The sequence below is a fragment of the Macrobrachium rosenbergii genome, chromosome 15 (assembly GCF_040412425.1).
Source record: "Macrobrachium rosenbergii isolate ZJJX-2024 chromosome 15, ASM4041242v1, whole genome shotgun sequence".
Taxonomy (NCBI): domain Eukaryota; kingdom Metazoa; phylum Arthropoda; class Malacostraca; order Decapoda; family Palaemonidae; genus Macrobrachium; species Macrobrachium rosenbergii.
In genome coordinates, this window is record NC_089755.1 from 23,252,677 (window position 1) to 23,267,873 (window position 15,197).

The 15,197-nt window shown below is 42.0% G+C and overlaps 1 protein-coding gene across 1 annotated transcript in view; it reads right to left on the reverse strand.

The window, feature by feature from the left end:
* The window catches only part of LOC136846458 (uncharacterized), a 144,228-nt gene that overhangs the window by 80,235 nt on the left and 48,796 nt on the right, over nucleotides 1-15,197 (reverse strand). The window contains exon 3 of the mRNA XM_067117253.1: nucleotides 7,382-7,561. Within this exon, the coding sequence (XP_066973354.1) occupies nucleotides 7,382-7,561 (180 nt within the window). The remainder of the gene's footprint in view (nucleotides 1-7,381; nucleotides 7,562-15,197) is intronic.

Genomic DNA, 15,197 nt, shown 5'->3' on the forward strand with positions numbered 1-15,197 from the left:
ATAACTTTACACCATATTTCTTTGGCTTCTTGGGGTTGTACACCTTTATATTTAGACGCCCTTTGTATGGCATCATCCCCTCATGCAAAGAAAGGCTTTTGGAAGGAACCACGAGAAACTGGGACCGTTCACGAATGTACTCCAACACTGGGCGGACTAAGATGAGGCGGTCGGGGTTATTCCGGGGTATGGCCCTTCGGTTGAAGGTGTTAAAATACCTGTCCAATGCCAGGAAACTATCATGGGCCATAATACCAGGTACATTGGGCGTACTTAAAAAAATATTCCGCCTCCAATATTGCCTGATGTCGGCAGCAGGCACCATTCCAAAAAAAATGTGGAGCCCCAAAAAATGCGCTATGTCCGTGAGGTTGCAGCCCGCCAGCGATACGACAACATCGTCTGCAGTTCCTCATGGCAGTACCGAGCGTAATCTGCCATCTCTGCAACGAGGCATTCCAGCAATTCCCGCGTCAGGAAGAGCTGAATGAACCCCAGTGCAGTGAGAGGCACAGGGACGGTCAGTCCAGGTGCTGCCGTGAATGGGTGCATGTTAGGTGGGGTGGGGTCCTCCGACCACCCCTCATCACTTTCAGACGAATGGCCTTCACCCAAGCTGCCGCGATGTTGCGACCTTCTACGGGCCCGTGCGTGCGTGCGCGCACATGCCCGGGCACGACTTCGCACTCCCACCCTCCCCACTGGCCCATCTCCCTCACTTTCACCATCACTTTCTGTCTTGTCCCCACCAGCCATAATCGGGGCATCCTCCTCCTCCTCAGACTCTCCCTCATACACACTGAAACCACTAAATTCAAGTTCACTTTCCTCCTGTGGCTCCCGTATGGACATTGGGGGCAAGTACTCATCATCACTAACATCAGGCGTGATGTCCTCATCACTGGATGACCAACTGCCATCGAAATGAGGACTTTCCACCTGCTCTCGATCGAGCTCCAACAAGTACTCGTCAATGTCCTTTTCTTGGAGGCCTCCCAAATGCTTACGGATGCCCCTGAGGACACCCCAGTGCTTCCTAGGGGTTGTAAAAGGCACGGGATGTGGTCCTTGGTCCCCTTCGGTCACACGTGGCCGCACAACACGGCGTTGAGAAGCTGGGTCACCTTGGGTGCTTGGTCCCTCTCCAGCATCCCAGTCTAAAACTCGTCTCACACGCTCACTACCGACAGGCAATATGCGCCTTTCACGGTTCTGACAACGTTGGGACATCTCTGCAAAACGTCCTGTTGCCTCACAAATACGCAAACACTCACCAAAGTTCTGCAAAACACGGATGCGTCGAGATATCGCTCTCCGACGATGCGCCGCTGATGCTTTCTGGTGCGAGAAGGAAGAAATCGGCGCATGCGCACCTGGGTGACGCTTATAAACAAAACAACAGCGTGATCCGTGAACTCCTAGCATCATTCAAGGCGCGTGATTTAAAACCTTTCGCAAACTAGGCCTATAATTATTTTTCCGCGAATATTTAAAAACCTTTTTAGTCGACGCATCGTGACGCCCACTCGGCACCCAACAGACAATTTTAGTCGACGTATGGTACGTCCAGTCGGCGTTTAAGGGTTAAGCAGTCACCACTGGTCCATCGGAAGTGTGTTCAAGGCTAGTGGGCAATGTTCCGTGGGTAAAACGACATGCAGGTGATCACACCTAATCACCTCCTGGCACATAATACCTGAGACCTAACAGGTTCCTACTGAGTGTAAAGTAGTATAGGGTTATGCCCCTACTATCATAAGCTCTCATCTGGGCTGCAATGCTCCTTCCACACTTACAGAGCCAGAAGGAAATGTACTCGAAAAACTCCTTCCTTAGGTCTGTTACTACTAACCAAAGAGTTGTCGAGTTCCTTCAAGATAGCACTGCAGCACTCAACCAAACTCAGTAGTATCTTGCAAGCATCCCTACTGAAGTTCTCCAAAGAGGACAACGAGACAGGTTCATGACCGACTGTTCTGAATCTTCTTATAAAATTCGGGAGAACTCCAAATAAACAGATTTCATCCTCCAAAGTGCCATGAATATGAGAGCCCAGATGACTCGCCTATGCCTTGCTGATATCAAAGCTAACCCAGACATTCTCTGGTTTCAAACCAATGTCTGACAACCCTCAAAAAGACTCGTACAACCATTGGAGCAAGTCATGACCCTCCAGGGTTTGAATCCCCGAGAGGGAAAGAATGTTATAGCTTCTCAGGAGTACAAAAGATCTCCCTCAAAAAGATCCACTCCTGGTTGAAGGTTGACCAAGCCTTTCCCAAAATCCAAATCAGAAAGAAGCTTTACAGCAAAGGTAGGTGAGCAAAACCACTAATACATGCTGACAAACAACTATGACCAGAGATACCTCACCTCCACATCAATAATTGTAAATGATTCTAGTCTTGTAGACAGCTGCTCATGGAATGGTAGTATCTGAAAATTCCAATGGTTGGGGGAAAGTGCCCTCTCGCCAGGGAAGAGACTGAAAACCATCCAGGCATGACGTGCCAGATCTCTCAACACCTGGAGACACCTGATATGGGCGGCTGATTTAGAAGTTTACAAGAGGAATATCTCTTAGGATCTCAAACCACTTAGCAGATCTAGAAATTACTAGATGCGGGCACATGGGAAGTACAATATTTCACCAGGAGCACAGGAGAAAGCAACCTACTGCTGACTACATGCTAAAAAGGCCAAATGGCAATAAAGACGTGAGGTTCAAAGTTGTCTTCCAGGAAAGAAAGAGCCCAAGAGCTACCTGTTGTAACAAATGGTAGTCAGGCGTAAGCTCAGAGCCTGGAATCTCAGACAACTTCTTTGCCATACTGGTGATTAGGGACCAATGTCTCTGTTACCTGTCTCCAATTGTAGAGCTGGCGTCAAAAGGACCTAGCTGTCAGCTCTAAAGAGAGTCTCACCACTCTGATGACCAATGCCCAAATGTCCCTACCCATCAATGGATGCATTCGACCACAAAAGCATGGTACTGTACTCCCATGCACAGTACAGTTCCTGTCAACCTGTCATAGTCTCAGTCACCTTAGGACACAACTTCTTGAGATTAAGTTTGGAGAGGAGGCACAATACCCAAGAACTTGCCTCTACAAGGTGAAAACCCCAAGCGAGTTGTACCTGAGCTTGCTGATGTAAGACTCCTAAGAAAATACTTTTGCTGCTGTAAACCAGCAATCCAGGTGTTCATTCTCTGGTCAAGAAAGAGGGTAAAAATCTCAAAATTCAGCACCACCGAAATTGAGAAAGCAGGTTGTCCTACAGCCAGTACTGCAACAAGTTCACCAGGATAAGTCAATCTCCAAATACATCAAGAATACTTCTCCTGAAATAGTATAAGGTGACACCATGACAGACTCTTCATTAGACCTTGGGGAAGGTGAAAATAAGTCACGACGAAAAACCTTCCTCCCTGAGAGTAATGCTGAAGTATTTATGAGATGACCAAAAATGTTTGTATCTGAAAAGTACCTATCCTTTTAGTCCCTCGAAAGAAGAAAGAAGTCGCTCCCCTCTAACTTCCAGTGCCAATCATCAGCACAGTGCACACCTGCAAGCCACATAAAAGGCGAAGAAACTGACTGAAAAAAGGTAGGAGTTGACAGGGACTCAAAAGAGACCGACACTGTCATACGAACAGCAACCACAGGGAAATAATGCCACCCTTGCATTCCCCCTTCTCTTCTTCCCCTTACCATTTTCTGACCCCCTCTCTTCTTCCCCTTACCATTTTTCAGATGAAACTCCCAACTGGAGGAGTAATCTATGAAATTTCACAAGAAAAAAAGAAGTTGAAACTCTGATGTTCCAAAGAAGAGAAGGTCAACTAATCATGAAAGTTCAACCACAGTTCCCTATAGGCCCGAGAGAGCCTATACGGCACTGTCTGACAGAAACAGGTGCCGTTAGTCAACTACACCAATCTTGCCTCTACTTTATCCATGGCCTTCACCTGTGACAGAGAGAGAGAGAGAGAGAGAGAGAGAGAGAGAGAGAGAGAGAGAGAGAGAGAGAGAGAGAGAGAGAGAGAGAGAGAGAGACTCAAATTACTTGTGGTGTCAGTTTGGCACTGACAGAGATAAAGACCTTGTGATGAGTCTGGGGTGCAAGTAGAAAGTTCTAAGTGAATTGCCTGTACAGATACAGGTGAAAGCCAATGGTTCATAACACTATTAGTAAGTTATGACCAAGGCAACTAAGCTCGAGCCTAAGCTCTCTCAGTGGTAAGGAAAAACTGCAGAAAGTATCCCATTGCTTTCCCAAGGCCATCTGGCTTGCAACTGGGCTTGATGGCCTCTAGAAATAGCGGACTCTGCACCTTGAATCTGCATCCTGGCATACTGGACCCTTTGGACCATTCCAGGCGCTGATAAACCTGCAACACCTCACAGGATCACTCCCCAAATGGGTGTACGGTATAACCTGTTTGGTTCCAAAACCAATATGAGTACAGGAGGAAGCAAGAAAGCTTCCTATCCTTGCCTTAACCTCCACAGAACAAAAGGGGGGAACAGTTCCTGGCACCTTTACTCCGTCTAGTAGAGGCAGTCTTTGCCAGGTGAGTCATACCATGCACAGCAGTCAAACTAAGTTGACAACAAACCCACAGGTCGTGGACAGTGTACTCACTCATGAAAACGTGGGCAAGGGCTATCCATAATCATGCCAAATTTTCCTAGAAGACAAACTTCTACAGAAAAGAAGGGAAGGAGAGGGGAAATCACCCCTAAGTCTGGATGACAAGGCCACAAGGGCCCTGTCACTTCCCTGGACCCCTTTAAGCCAAGGATCCTGTTCTGGTAGTACAGGTACCCTGGCTGACCTAAATAGCTTGGATAGCTAGGCCAGACCAGCACCCCTGGGTTTCGGGAACCCCAGACAGCGGCTGCACCCCACCAAATGGCATGGGTAGCAGTAAGGGGGGTCACAGACTGGCGGTCCAAGAGCCTTGACTGGATCAGTCAGCCTGGATAGCAATTGCACCTGTGCATGGAGCATGGGTAGCATCAGGGAGCCCTTGACTGGACTGGTACCCTGGGGGCTGGAATGGCCCCAACTGGCCAGCTTGGGTACTAGCAGGCCCGGGGATTGGCCAGCTGGTGCGAGGATCAGCCTGCCTGGGAAATGGCCAAGCCCAGGGCAACGGTTGCACCCATGAGAAAACCGCAGGTGCAACAGTATCATAGTGTGAGCCAATCTGTCAGCTTCCTCAGAAAAGGACCAAATGGTGCTAGCCTATCAAGACTTCCTGCAGGGATAATCAAACATAGTAGCCCTCTTCTTCCTCCACTCGAAAGTTGTGAGAAAGGAAGATCAGAGGTGATGGAGAGTCCCACAAAACCCAGCACTACTGAACAACCCAATCCAAAGATCGGAGCCATGAATAGTGTCCGAGCCACACAACTGGGTCATGCTAACCCTTCTCTACTGGCCCTGGTGAGCCAAAGATGGATGGATCAAAGTGCTACCCAGTCGTCATGGCTGTCCAACCATGAAAGAACTGGGAACACCAGCTCATGGCTCCCAAAAAACTCAATCAAAAACTAAGAATTTGGGAACTAATGAGCAAAACGAACAGGCAATCCTGAAAGACTGCTGGGGGAGAGTCATAGTGTTTCTCTATCATCCCGGTCGTCCAACCAAGGAAAGATACGGAGAACACCCCTGGACCACAGCAAACCTAACCCAACCTGTAGATCAGGTAACAAAAGCCAACGATCCATGCGAACAAGTCGTGCAAACCCTGACCACAGAAAAGCAGGGAATACTCTAAACTCGTTGCCGTCCGTAAACCCGGTCCACAGACCAGGAAAAACAAGGAGCGAGCAAGCCACACAAAGGATCAACACCCTCCTACTCTGAGAGAGAGAAAAAGAAATTGACTTAAAGCAAGCTCAAAGCTTATCAAAAGGAGATGAAGAGAACCTCAAGCTTGAGGGAATGGCACTGGGAAATCAAATGCTAATGGTGATCAAGACCCCCACCCAACTCCAAAGGGAAAGGTGCAAAGAAAGAAGCTTAATAAGCCTTCTAATGCAGGGCAGCCTCCCCCTCCCAACTCTAAACTTGCGTCCAAGTCCAAGTGGAGGTCAGGTTCAAAAGAATGATGTACATGAAGATGGTGTTGGGAAGGAGAACATCTCTACATCCTTCCGTCACTGCCAAAACTCGCCTCGTCTGTAGTAGTCAAAAATCACAGAATAAATCATGGAAATCAAAGAATAAGGCTACTTAACCTATTTCCAATTAATATAATGGAAGGCCATGCCAGGATTACCTTAATTAAGGCAACCCCCTACTGTCATGAAACTTCCAAGTGGCCATATCTACCATACCCGAAAGGTAAAACTGTACTGTATATTAGTAAGTATATCAGAGAATGAAACAGCTGTTTCATGTCCAATGAAAACACTATTCATAGCAGCAAGGAAAACACACTTAATTCCTTGCAAGAAGGTTTATTTGACCGATGGGTTTGAAAATACAAAACAAACTTACTGTATAATCAACAACCAAAAAAGGAAAAGGAATACAGTACTCAAATATAATCAATAAAAGTCAGGCAGATTTATGATAGACATCTGGACTCAAAGGTGGCCAGAAGCAATGTGGGGTGCAGACTGACAGGTGGGAGGGGCTTCCCCCTACCTGTCGGTAGTTACTACCTTGTCAATAAGTTTGAATAGCTGTTCCAGCTCATGTTCACAAGTTAAATCATTTGTAAAGAACAAAGGTTTGAATTTGAGTAGGAGCAAACAAATATTTAATGTTACAATGCAACAAATAATATTATACTAATGTAAAGTACAGTCGACCCCCGGAATTCGTGGGGGATGCGAACCACAACCCCCCATGAATAGCCAAAATCTGAATACTTGATGCCCCTCTAAAAATGCTTATAACTGCCTATTTTGATAGTTCAAACACTAAAAACCCCTCTAAAAATGTTTATACCCAAGTATTTTAATAGTTTTATCACAAAAAATGCATTTAGTCATGAAAATTAAATGAAAATACTGTACAGTAATCAGTGAATATTTCTCTATGAAAAATACCATGAATTAGGTGAATTTTCTGCAAATAATGTCTATATATGTTCCAAAGAAAAGTCCCTGAATAGGTGAAGCAGCGAATCCGGAACCACAAATAGGCTGGGGTCCACTGTAGCTCTAAAATAAAATAACTAGAACAGAAATTGGTCACATAATACACATACAGTATACAGTACTATATAAGCTTACAAACAAGAAGTAACAATAAAGTAACTATGAGAGAGAGAGAGAGAGAGAGAGAGAGAGAGAGAGAGAGAGAGAGAGAGAGAGAGAGAGAGAGAGAGAGAGAGAGAGAGAAACAAATAACTTACCTGATCTATAGTCACCTTGGGACATAATATTATCATTAGAGTAAAATGAATTGGAGGATTATGATGGCTCCGTAAACCAGCCATCAAGGTTTTGTAGAGCTGATCTTGCATCATAGCATTAGAATAAACAGTATCACCATACAATTCGATAAAGCATGCCAGGACACATATCAATCTTTCCTAGAAGATAAAAGATGAATTACTACTTGTTTATAAAAACACTAATTTTGAAACCAATGCTATAAATAAAACAACTTTTTCAAGTAACACAGCTTTTTCTTGCAACAGTATCTTGTACCTGTACCATGCAAACCAGAGTGACTAATGACCTTCCTGCCTACACAAATTGAATGAAATTCCCACTAATGGATAGTGCTCTGTGCAAAGAACAAATGGATGTACCCAAAGCATCCACCACTCCTTTGCTACACTGTACTGTAATATGCCATTTCAATTCATGGGGTCAGCAGGTTAAATGATGCTCTTTTAAAATCTATTCATGCTACTCAAGCCAGTAGCTCTAAATAATAATAACTATTATAGTAGTTTAACAAGATTTATAAGACCCATTTCCATGGTTTGATATGTTTTGATGAGGCTGCTTTGGCACAGACAATTTGGTATGGCTGTTTTGGCACCAGTCCAATTGGTGAGGGATGTTTTGGCATTAAAACCATTTTTTACTGTGAATACTGTCTTTACACACATTTTAAAGGAACCAAAATACAAAATCCATTACAAAATAAAGTTAAGATACATGAAACTTCTTAAATGAAAACAAATGTTGAGTACCTTGAGGAAGTACAATCCTGACTACCAAGTGAAGAACTAAATAAAGCTACATTACAGTTTTCAAGTAACTAACATATTTATAATTACAGTAACTGTATTATTATTATTCAAAAGATGAACCCTGTTCATACAGTATTTAGATTTCACATATTTGTATAGTGGCTTAAAGTAAGTTTTTCTGAAACTTTGGAGAGCAAAGGGAGAATAGAAATTGGCCTGTAGTTACTGCAGTCTGCAGATATGACATTCTTTGGAACAGGCACTGTATTGCTAAGCTTGCTGTCATCCACAATGGTACTACATCAGCATAAAAACCTAAAGAATCTACTAACCCTGGGAGACAACAAAATAGAAAACTTTTTAAAAAACAAAGGGAAGAAACCATCAGGATCTACATCTCATCTATTAAGATTACCGTATCAAGAATTTTCTTGACATCCCTAGAGAAAAATGCAAATTTTGTAAGAATAGTTCAGGATGACAAGTATCAGGGAGAGGGATATCCTCAGCTGACTGTTTACCTTCAAAAGCTCGATGAAGCAGTTCAGCTTTTTCCTCCGGGCCAGTAACCAATTTACCATCAGCTTTTAGTAGTGGAGGAATGGAAGATGACCCTGACCCAAAAATAAATAATGCCAATTTGGTCCACCACAGACGAGGCTGAGTAATCCCTTCAAGTTTCCCCTTTAAGGAATTACTGTAGTGCCTCTCAGCTATATGATAAATTCTACTCACAGCATAGCAAGACTCAACAAACAAGGGTGTAATTTTCATGTGAATGATTTCATCTCCATGTGATGAATTTGGTCTGTCTGTCATGGTAAGCTCTTCTACATGTATAACCAAACCATAGCTGGTCATTTGTCCTGAATTGAATTGCCTTTCTATGGGCATATCTTACTAAAATAGCCATCAGCATTTCATTTAGCTTCTTCTTGGGATCTGGATCTGATATAGCATCTGAAATATTAAAACCTGACATGCTTCAATAATGTGATCCCAATTGGCTCTAGATTTCAGCCAGAACATTTTTCTAATGGTGGAATTAGAAATATACTGATTGACAGATATGTCCATCTCAATGGCACCGTGATCAGAAGTGCCTATACACTCGCAGACCTTGGACTTCCCAAGAGCTGGACAAAATTGGAGGATATACAGAATTCAAGAGCAGACTGGCCATGTTGATCTGTGGAATTTGAATTAAGCCACTTGCTGTGCTTTGCATTACAGTCTCTGTAAATAATGAATGAAGCTTTTGAATCCTGTGACTGAGCCATACCAGTCCTCTCCAAGAGACAGTCATATACTGTATACAATCGTTGGTATCTGGATTGTGGTAAACAGCAAATACATAAACATCGTAGAACTTACTAAAAATCTTAAAATGTAGAATTTCAAGGCAACAACATTAAGTGTTTCTGACAATGTATAGGTCATCTGGACTCAGTTTATACAGCCATACCTTGTGCATGTGGGATGTTACAATGATAAATCAAATCTGGGCCATCAAACCCTGGGATTAAAAACCCAACCACTGACTTGTTACTACTTTCAAGTGTCTCAGATAAAAACATCAAATTGTAGTTACGGGCACAAATCTGGAGATCAAGAAGATTTGACCTTAAACCCAGAATATTTTGAGTAAAGTACTTTGAAATTTTTCTTACAGTAATGAGTAGCAGGCCAGGGGTTCAGCTCAGTGTTGCCCAAAAGAATTCAAATTAACGACAAAAAATTAGTAGCAAAACTAAATTGACTCATAACATTGCAACATAATAAAAATCAACAGGACAATAAACAATAATAATGCAAACAACAGTATTTACATTACTTACAGAAATTACATTGAAAGTATACATAAACAACCATACGTCATTGAAAAAACGCTGGAAGCAACTGGTTGACAAAGTGGGGCCGGCACACCTTACAAGGCATATAAGAAACCTGCCAGGCTTGCCACAACAACTGGGGAAGGACAGTTAGAAATTATGGAAAACCTAGAAGGAAAAGATTAGGTAAAGAAGAAGGTGCTTTCCTGATAATCCACCAAGCAACTTTTGCTTTCTCATCAGCCTGTCCTACACACTTTTTCAAAAACAGGAACGTGAACAAAAAAAAAAGGGGGAAAATGCCTGATTGTACCCTCAAGCAAGAGAACTTAAACCCAAGAACATGGAAGACCACAGCACAATGGCTATGGTAGAGTCCAAGGATGGAGGCCAGGTTTGTATTCTGAATAACCTTCTCTTAGAAGGGTTGCCTAAAAAGGCTGAAGGGTCCCTTCCATCTCCTAGAAGTTGCCTGCCAAGGCTAAAGAGTCTCTTCTACCCTAACTTGTGTAGGCAGGGATGTCAAACCCTGAAGTGAATGTTGCTAAAAAAAAAAAAGCCATATTAACCCAATATTAATAACAGATATTGTTCTGTTATTAAATAAACCTACACCACGGTTTTAAAACTTTTTAATGAACAGTTAAGTTATTTCCCTTATACCATTGTTTTAGGACAGAGTACATTTGTAAGAATGATTTCATTTGATAAGTTTGTTTTCTGCACAGTATAACTCATGCATCTACAGTAAATATATTTCCCTTGTCTTGTAACTTTTTTCAACTACTGTATAATAACATTTGGAATTTTACCAATTTTCTTATTAATAAGTTTGTAATTTTAAAATTTTTATTTTTGAGTGTAGCTGCTATTCATTCTCAAAGGAGTTACTCTCATGGTCCCCCATGGCTCCGTAACACAGACCAATTGTAATCTCAAAAAATTCTCTTACAGTTTGTCTTGACCAGAATAGTGCTTGTTGGCAGTGATAAAATATAAAAGACTCAAACAAGAGGGCTCTGTCTCTTGTCTACAGCAACTGTCTTGGTATTTCCTTATTCTTTTTCACACAGACATAGTAAAGGCGGGTATGTCAGCTATTCTCCATTACACACATGGTCTACGCCATTGTTAAATGTCCCAAGGTTTCAAATGCATTTTTAGATCATTGTTTAGATTTTCTTGGAACAAAAAAGTTAAGCACAGTACATAGTTTTAAGACCCGGTGAAAAGTTTTCGTTCCTTAAAATTTTTAAACTGGGAGCCAGTAGTTCTCCCATAAGGTGAGAAGTTAGGAGTAGATCACTAGAATACTCTATATGTGCTGTATTGTTTTTAACAAAACTCTTTAGTCAATTACTTTTTTAACACTGTTAGACAATTTGAGTTTACAAAAAGGGGGATTTGCATTAGTCTAACTTCTTGGTAATGAAATATAACCATGATAGTAGTTCCAAATCATGCTTAACGTACAAGTCTTAGTGTTACTAAAGGCCAGATTTTCCTCTGTAGTGTTTTTTAATCAAACTAAATGTATTTTGTGATGTAGAAAGATCACCAGTTAGCCTTAATATCAGGGGTCTTTTTTTAGTGTTAAAGGAAATACATTCCATGCAGATCTACTTCTAAATGGTACAGTGTCAATAACCATGATGTTGTGGCACCAGTTTTAGTAACCATAAATCAATCATTTCTAATGGGTATTACTCTATCTATATAGGTATACTTGTTATGACACTGTCTTTTTCCTACGGGAATATAAAAAATACATTTTCGTAACGGCGAGCTTTGTCAAACAAATTATATCTTAGACTCTGATTTTATAAAAATTTGGTACAATAATTCCAATAATTAATAATTTTAATTAAGTACAAACTAGCATAGGGTGTAACCTTTACTTTGTGCTTAGGAATGGACTGGGTAAACGAAGTTATAAAAATGTACAGAAATACATTGTTTGGGTATACATTTAAATTATCTTAATTGACTGTAGAAGCATTTGTGATTAAATACTTGAAGGCAATGTTATCGTAATAATTGTGAATTACTATTTTAATACATTACTACTATTTTATACATATAACCCATCGATCACCATACCTAACAACATACTATGGACATATACTTGTGGCCATGTCAGCCTGTTTTAATTTGAAGGGTTTGCTGCCTATACATTGGTTATAGGTAGCTAACACTATGTAGTTTTTAATAAACACTTGTATTTTTATCATTACAGGGGTGCTGTTATGCAGGATGCACAGATCACCTGCACTGCAGCAAATTGCTCAATCCACATTTTGCCTGCCATGAGCACAGTCCCTGTCGGAACAAAGGATTTGGTTGGTCACCAAACACATGTGAAATGTGCAACAGGCTCCTGGCTGCATGATTAAAAATGGAAGAACTCAGTTCAAACTGTCTCTATGAGTCATGGGGTTTCAGTAAGATTACGGAAGGAGACTACATTTTTCCAAGAAAACTTTGACAGCGTGTGTTTCCATCCCCCCGCCCCCAACCCTGAGAAGAATCCATATTTAGGCTAATACCACAAGGCAGTGAATTCTAAGTCCTTCCATTTCGACTCTTCAGATGGAGAGGAAGAGTCTTTCCTTGGGATAGTGTCACCAATACCTGATATGAAGCAGACATAGCCACTGAAAATTCCCTTCTGAGTCCAGAAGATCTAAGGACACAGTTCTCTGCTTGACATGAGAGATACTTCCTATGAGAATCTTACCTTTCCCATGCAGCAATCAGATATCAAAGGGGACCCCAAGAGTGTCCACTGCAACAAAGGAAACTTCTTCCCAAGCAACCTCATCAGCCTTAAATAATACTAAAGTAAGAGATATATATAAAAATAAAACTCATTTTACTAATTTTTAAATAAAAGAACTGTGGGTATCATTCCCCCCTTCACCAATTCTCTCCTCTTTCTCTATATGGGTAAGCCCTTAATACTTCCTCTGTTCAAAGTGACTGCCAAAGATCCTTATCCCTAGGAACAACCTTTGAAGATGAAAATCCTCACCAGAGGCAGACAACCAGCAAAGGAGGAAAACAACAGAGAAAGCGCCCAGCCCACAGCAGCTGAACATGTGCCCAGCCACCATGACACCTGGGAAGGTGACCTCACCATGTGCATGACCCTGTAGAAAATGGAGTGGGCACTGACTACAAAGCCACCTACAAGGGTGCCCAGGCATAATCCTCCGAAGCTACATAAGGGCCATAGACTGGCAGTTTGCTCTGAGAAGTGCCCAGAACTTAACCCAGGACACTTGCCATACCTCCCTTTTGCCTGTCCCTTGTACTCTCTCCACATGCTCGTCCTAAAGCCAGCACCCTTTGTAAGTGGCATCCCTTCATTTTCCTCCTTCCATTACCGATGGCGTATCGGATGAGGACACCATCATCCTGATGAAGGTAATGTACTGGAATAAGGTTTCTTTTAGTCAGCCACAATCCTGTTATTCCTCTGCCTGATTTTATTTTCTATTTCATTGTGTGAGTACCTTCAGTGAAATTGTGTTGAAGTGTCAAGTGTTAGCGTAATTGTGCATTTAGTGATTGTAACCGAGTTGCTTGGCACCATCCGTGCATTCCCTCAGTTCCCTTTGAGGGCGCTATTGTTTCTTGCAAGAAACCATCTTGCATCTCACTGAAGATCAGCCTTGGCTGTGGAACCAACTCTTTGGCTCTCTTCCATGTGCCTTATGCCACCCCCTATTCTACCCATTGGCGTAGAATATTTATTCTGTGTAAGATAGATTCATTTAGCAGCACCTTGTTATTACCTGCCCTGTAATTCCTCATTCTTGTGATCTGTGTGTGTTATGTAAATATAATTAAGAGAACCTTTTATGTTTATGTAATCTTTCCCTCACATGAAGACGGCCCTATGCCAGTAGTTTTCCTTCTGATTGATTCTTCTACGGATCTGCCTTAACAGTCTTACCCATCAGATTTTAGCCAAAACAAGGTAGTTTTCTTGGTAATATAAAGAACTCCCTGTGATCATCCGTTGCAGTCCAGAATCCCAGTAAGTATCTAAGGTGCAGGTGTAGCACTTGGCGACCGATGCCAGATCTTGTAATGCTCTGAAAGATCCATGCAACTGCAACTATCAGCTGAATAGCGATTGCTAAACCTAGTTGCAAGATTAGAGATGACCCTAGTAGCATACCCTTCTTTTTTTTTAAGCACCTGAGAAGAGCCAGTTCCACAGCATAAGTCCAAGTGTCTATATATTTTGTATAGGTTTATGCTAGGTGCGAAAAATGACTGCAATCAGTGTTAGGTATTGATAGACCATGTGCATGCCCAATTTAGTCATGAGAAGAGAGAACATACTAACCATTCCACAAGATTTTTGTGCTAATGCATGTTAGCTGCATGTTTTCAAAAATAGAAAAGCTCGGGAGTGAACTCAGTTGAAGAGTTAATAAAAGGAACAGTGCCCTTACTCCTTCATCCACATGATAAGGACAATTTCTAAGTCCCGAATTCCTAGATAGGCACATTGTGTAGGTGCCCAACTAAGGCCTGACCCTAGCCATTTTCATCTCAACGGATTTATCTCTCTCTCTCTCTCTCGCTTGATCAATAGGTAAAGTTAGGAAATATATAGGAATGAACTAAACTTTTGCTCTCAAGTCAAGAGAATAGTAAACTCTGATCTGGAATCTTCAATTTCAGTCCACGTGGTCCCCCCCCCAATAATCTGCCATGCTTAATTTTGAGTTCCGTTAAAAATTCCAGTTTTGCAAACAGTGCACGTACAGCACTAATGTATGAGTTCTTTCTTTCGCTAGCTAATTTTATCCCTATGTCCGTGAAGCCCGCCGAGTTTTGAGAATATAATTTTAAATTCTGTAACTGAGTCAGATATTCCTCAGCGAGCCCGCAATATTCCCATGAATTTATTTATTGAAGAGTGTATCAGCGTGTATGGCTGAAACCCACACACACCCCTTTCATTCACTGCTGCAAGGGAATCCCCCAAGCATGGGAAACTTCCCCAGACTTAAGCCAGACGCCGATACACATGCACCCAGCTGCCTGAGTCATTCATTGAAGCCAAAACATAAACAAAGGCTCACAAGACTATAGGCAGAGTAAACACAGAGTACTATCACTCATGTGCGAGCTTAGGTCCCTTTTAGATAACGTAGAATTAATTGTACGTGCAC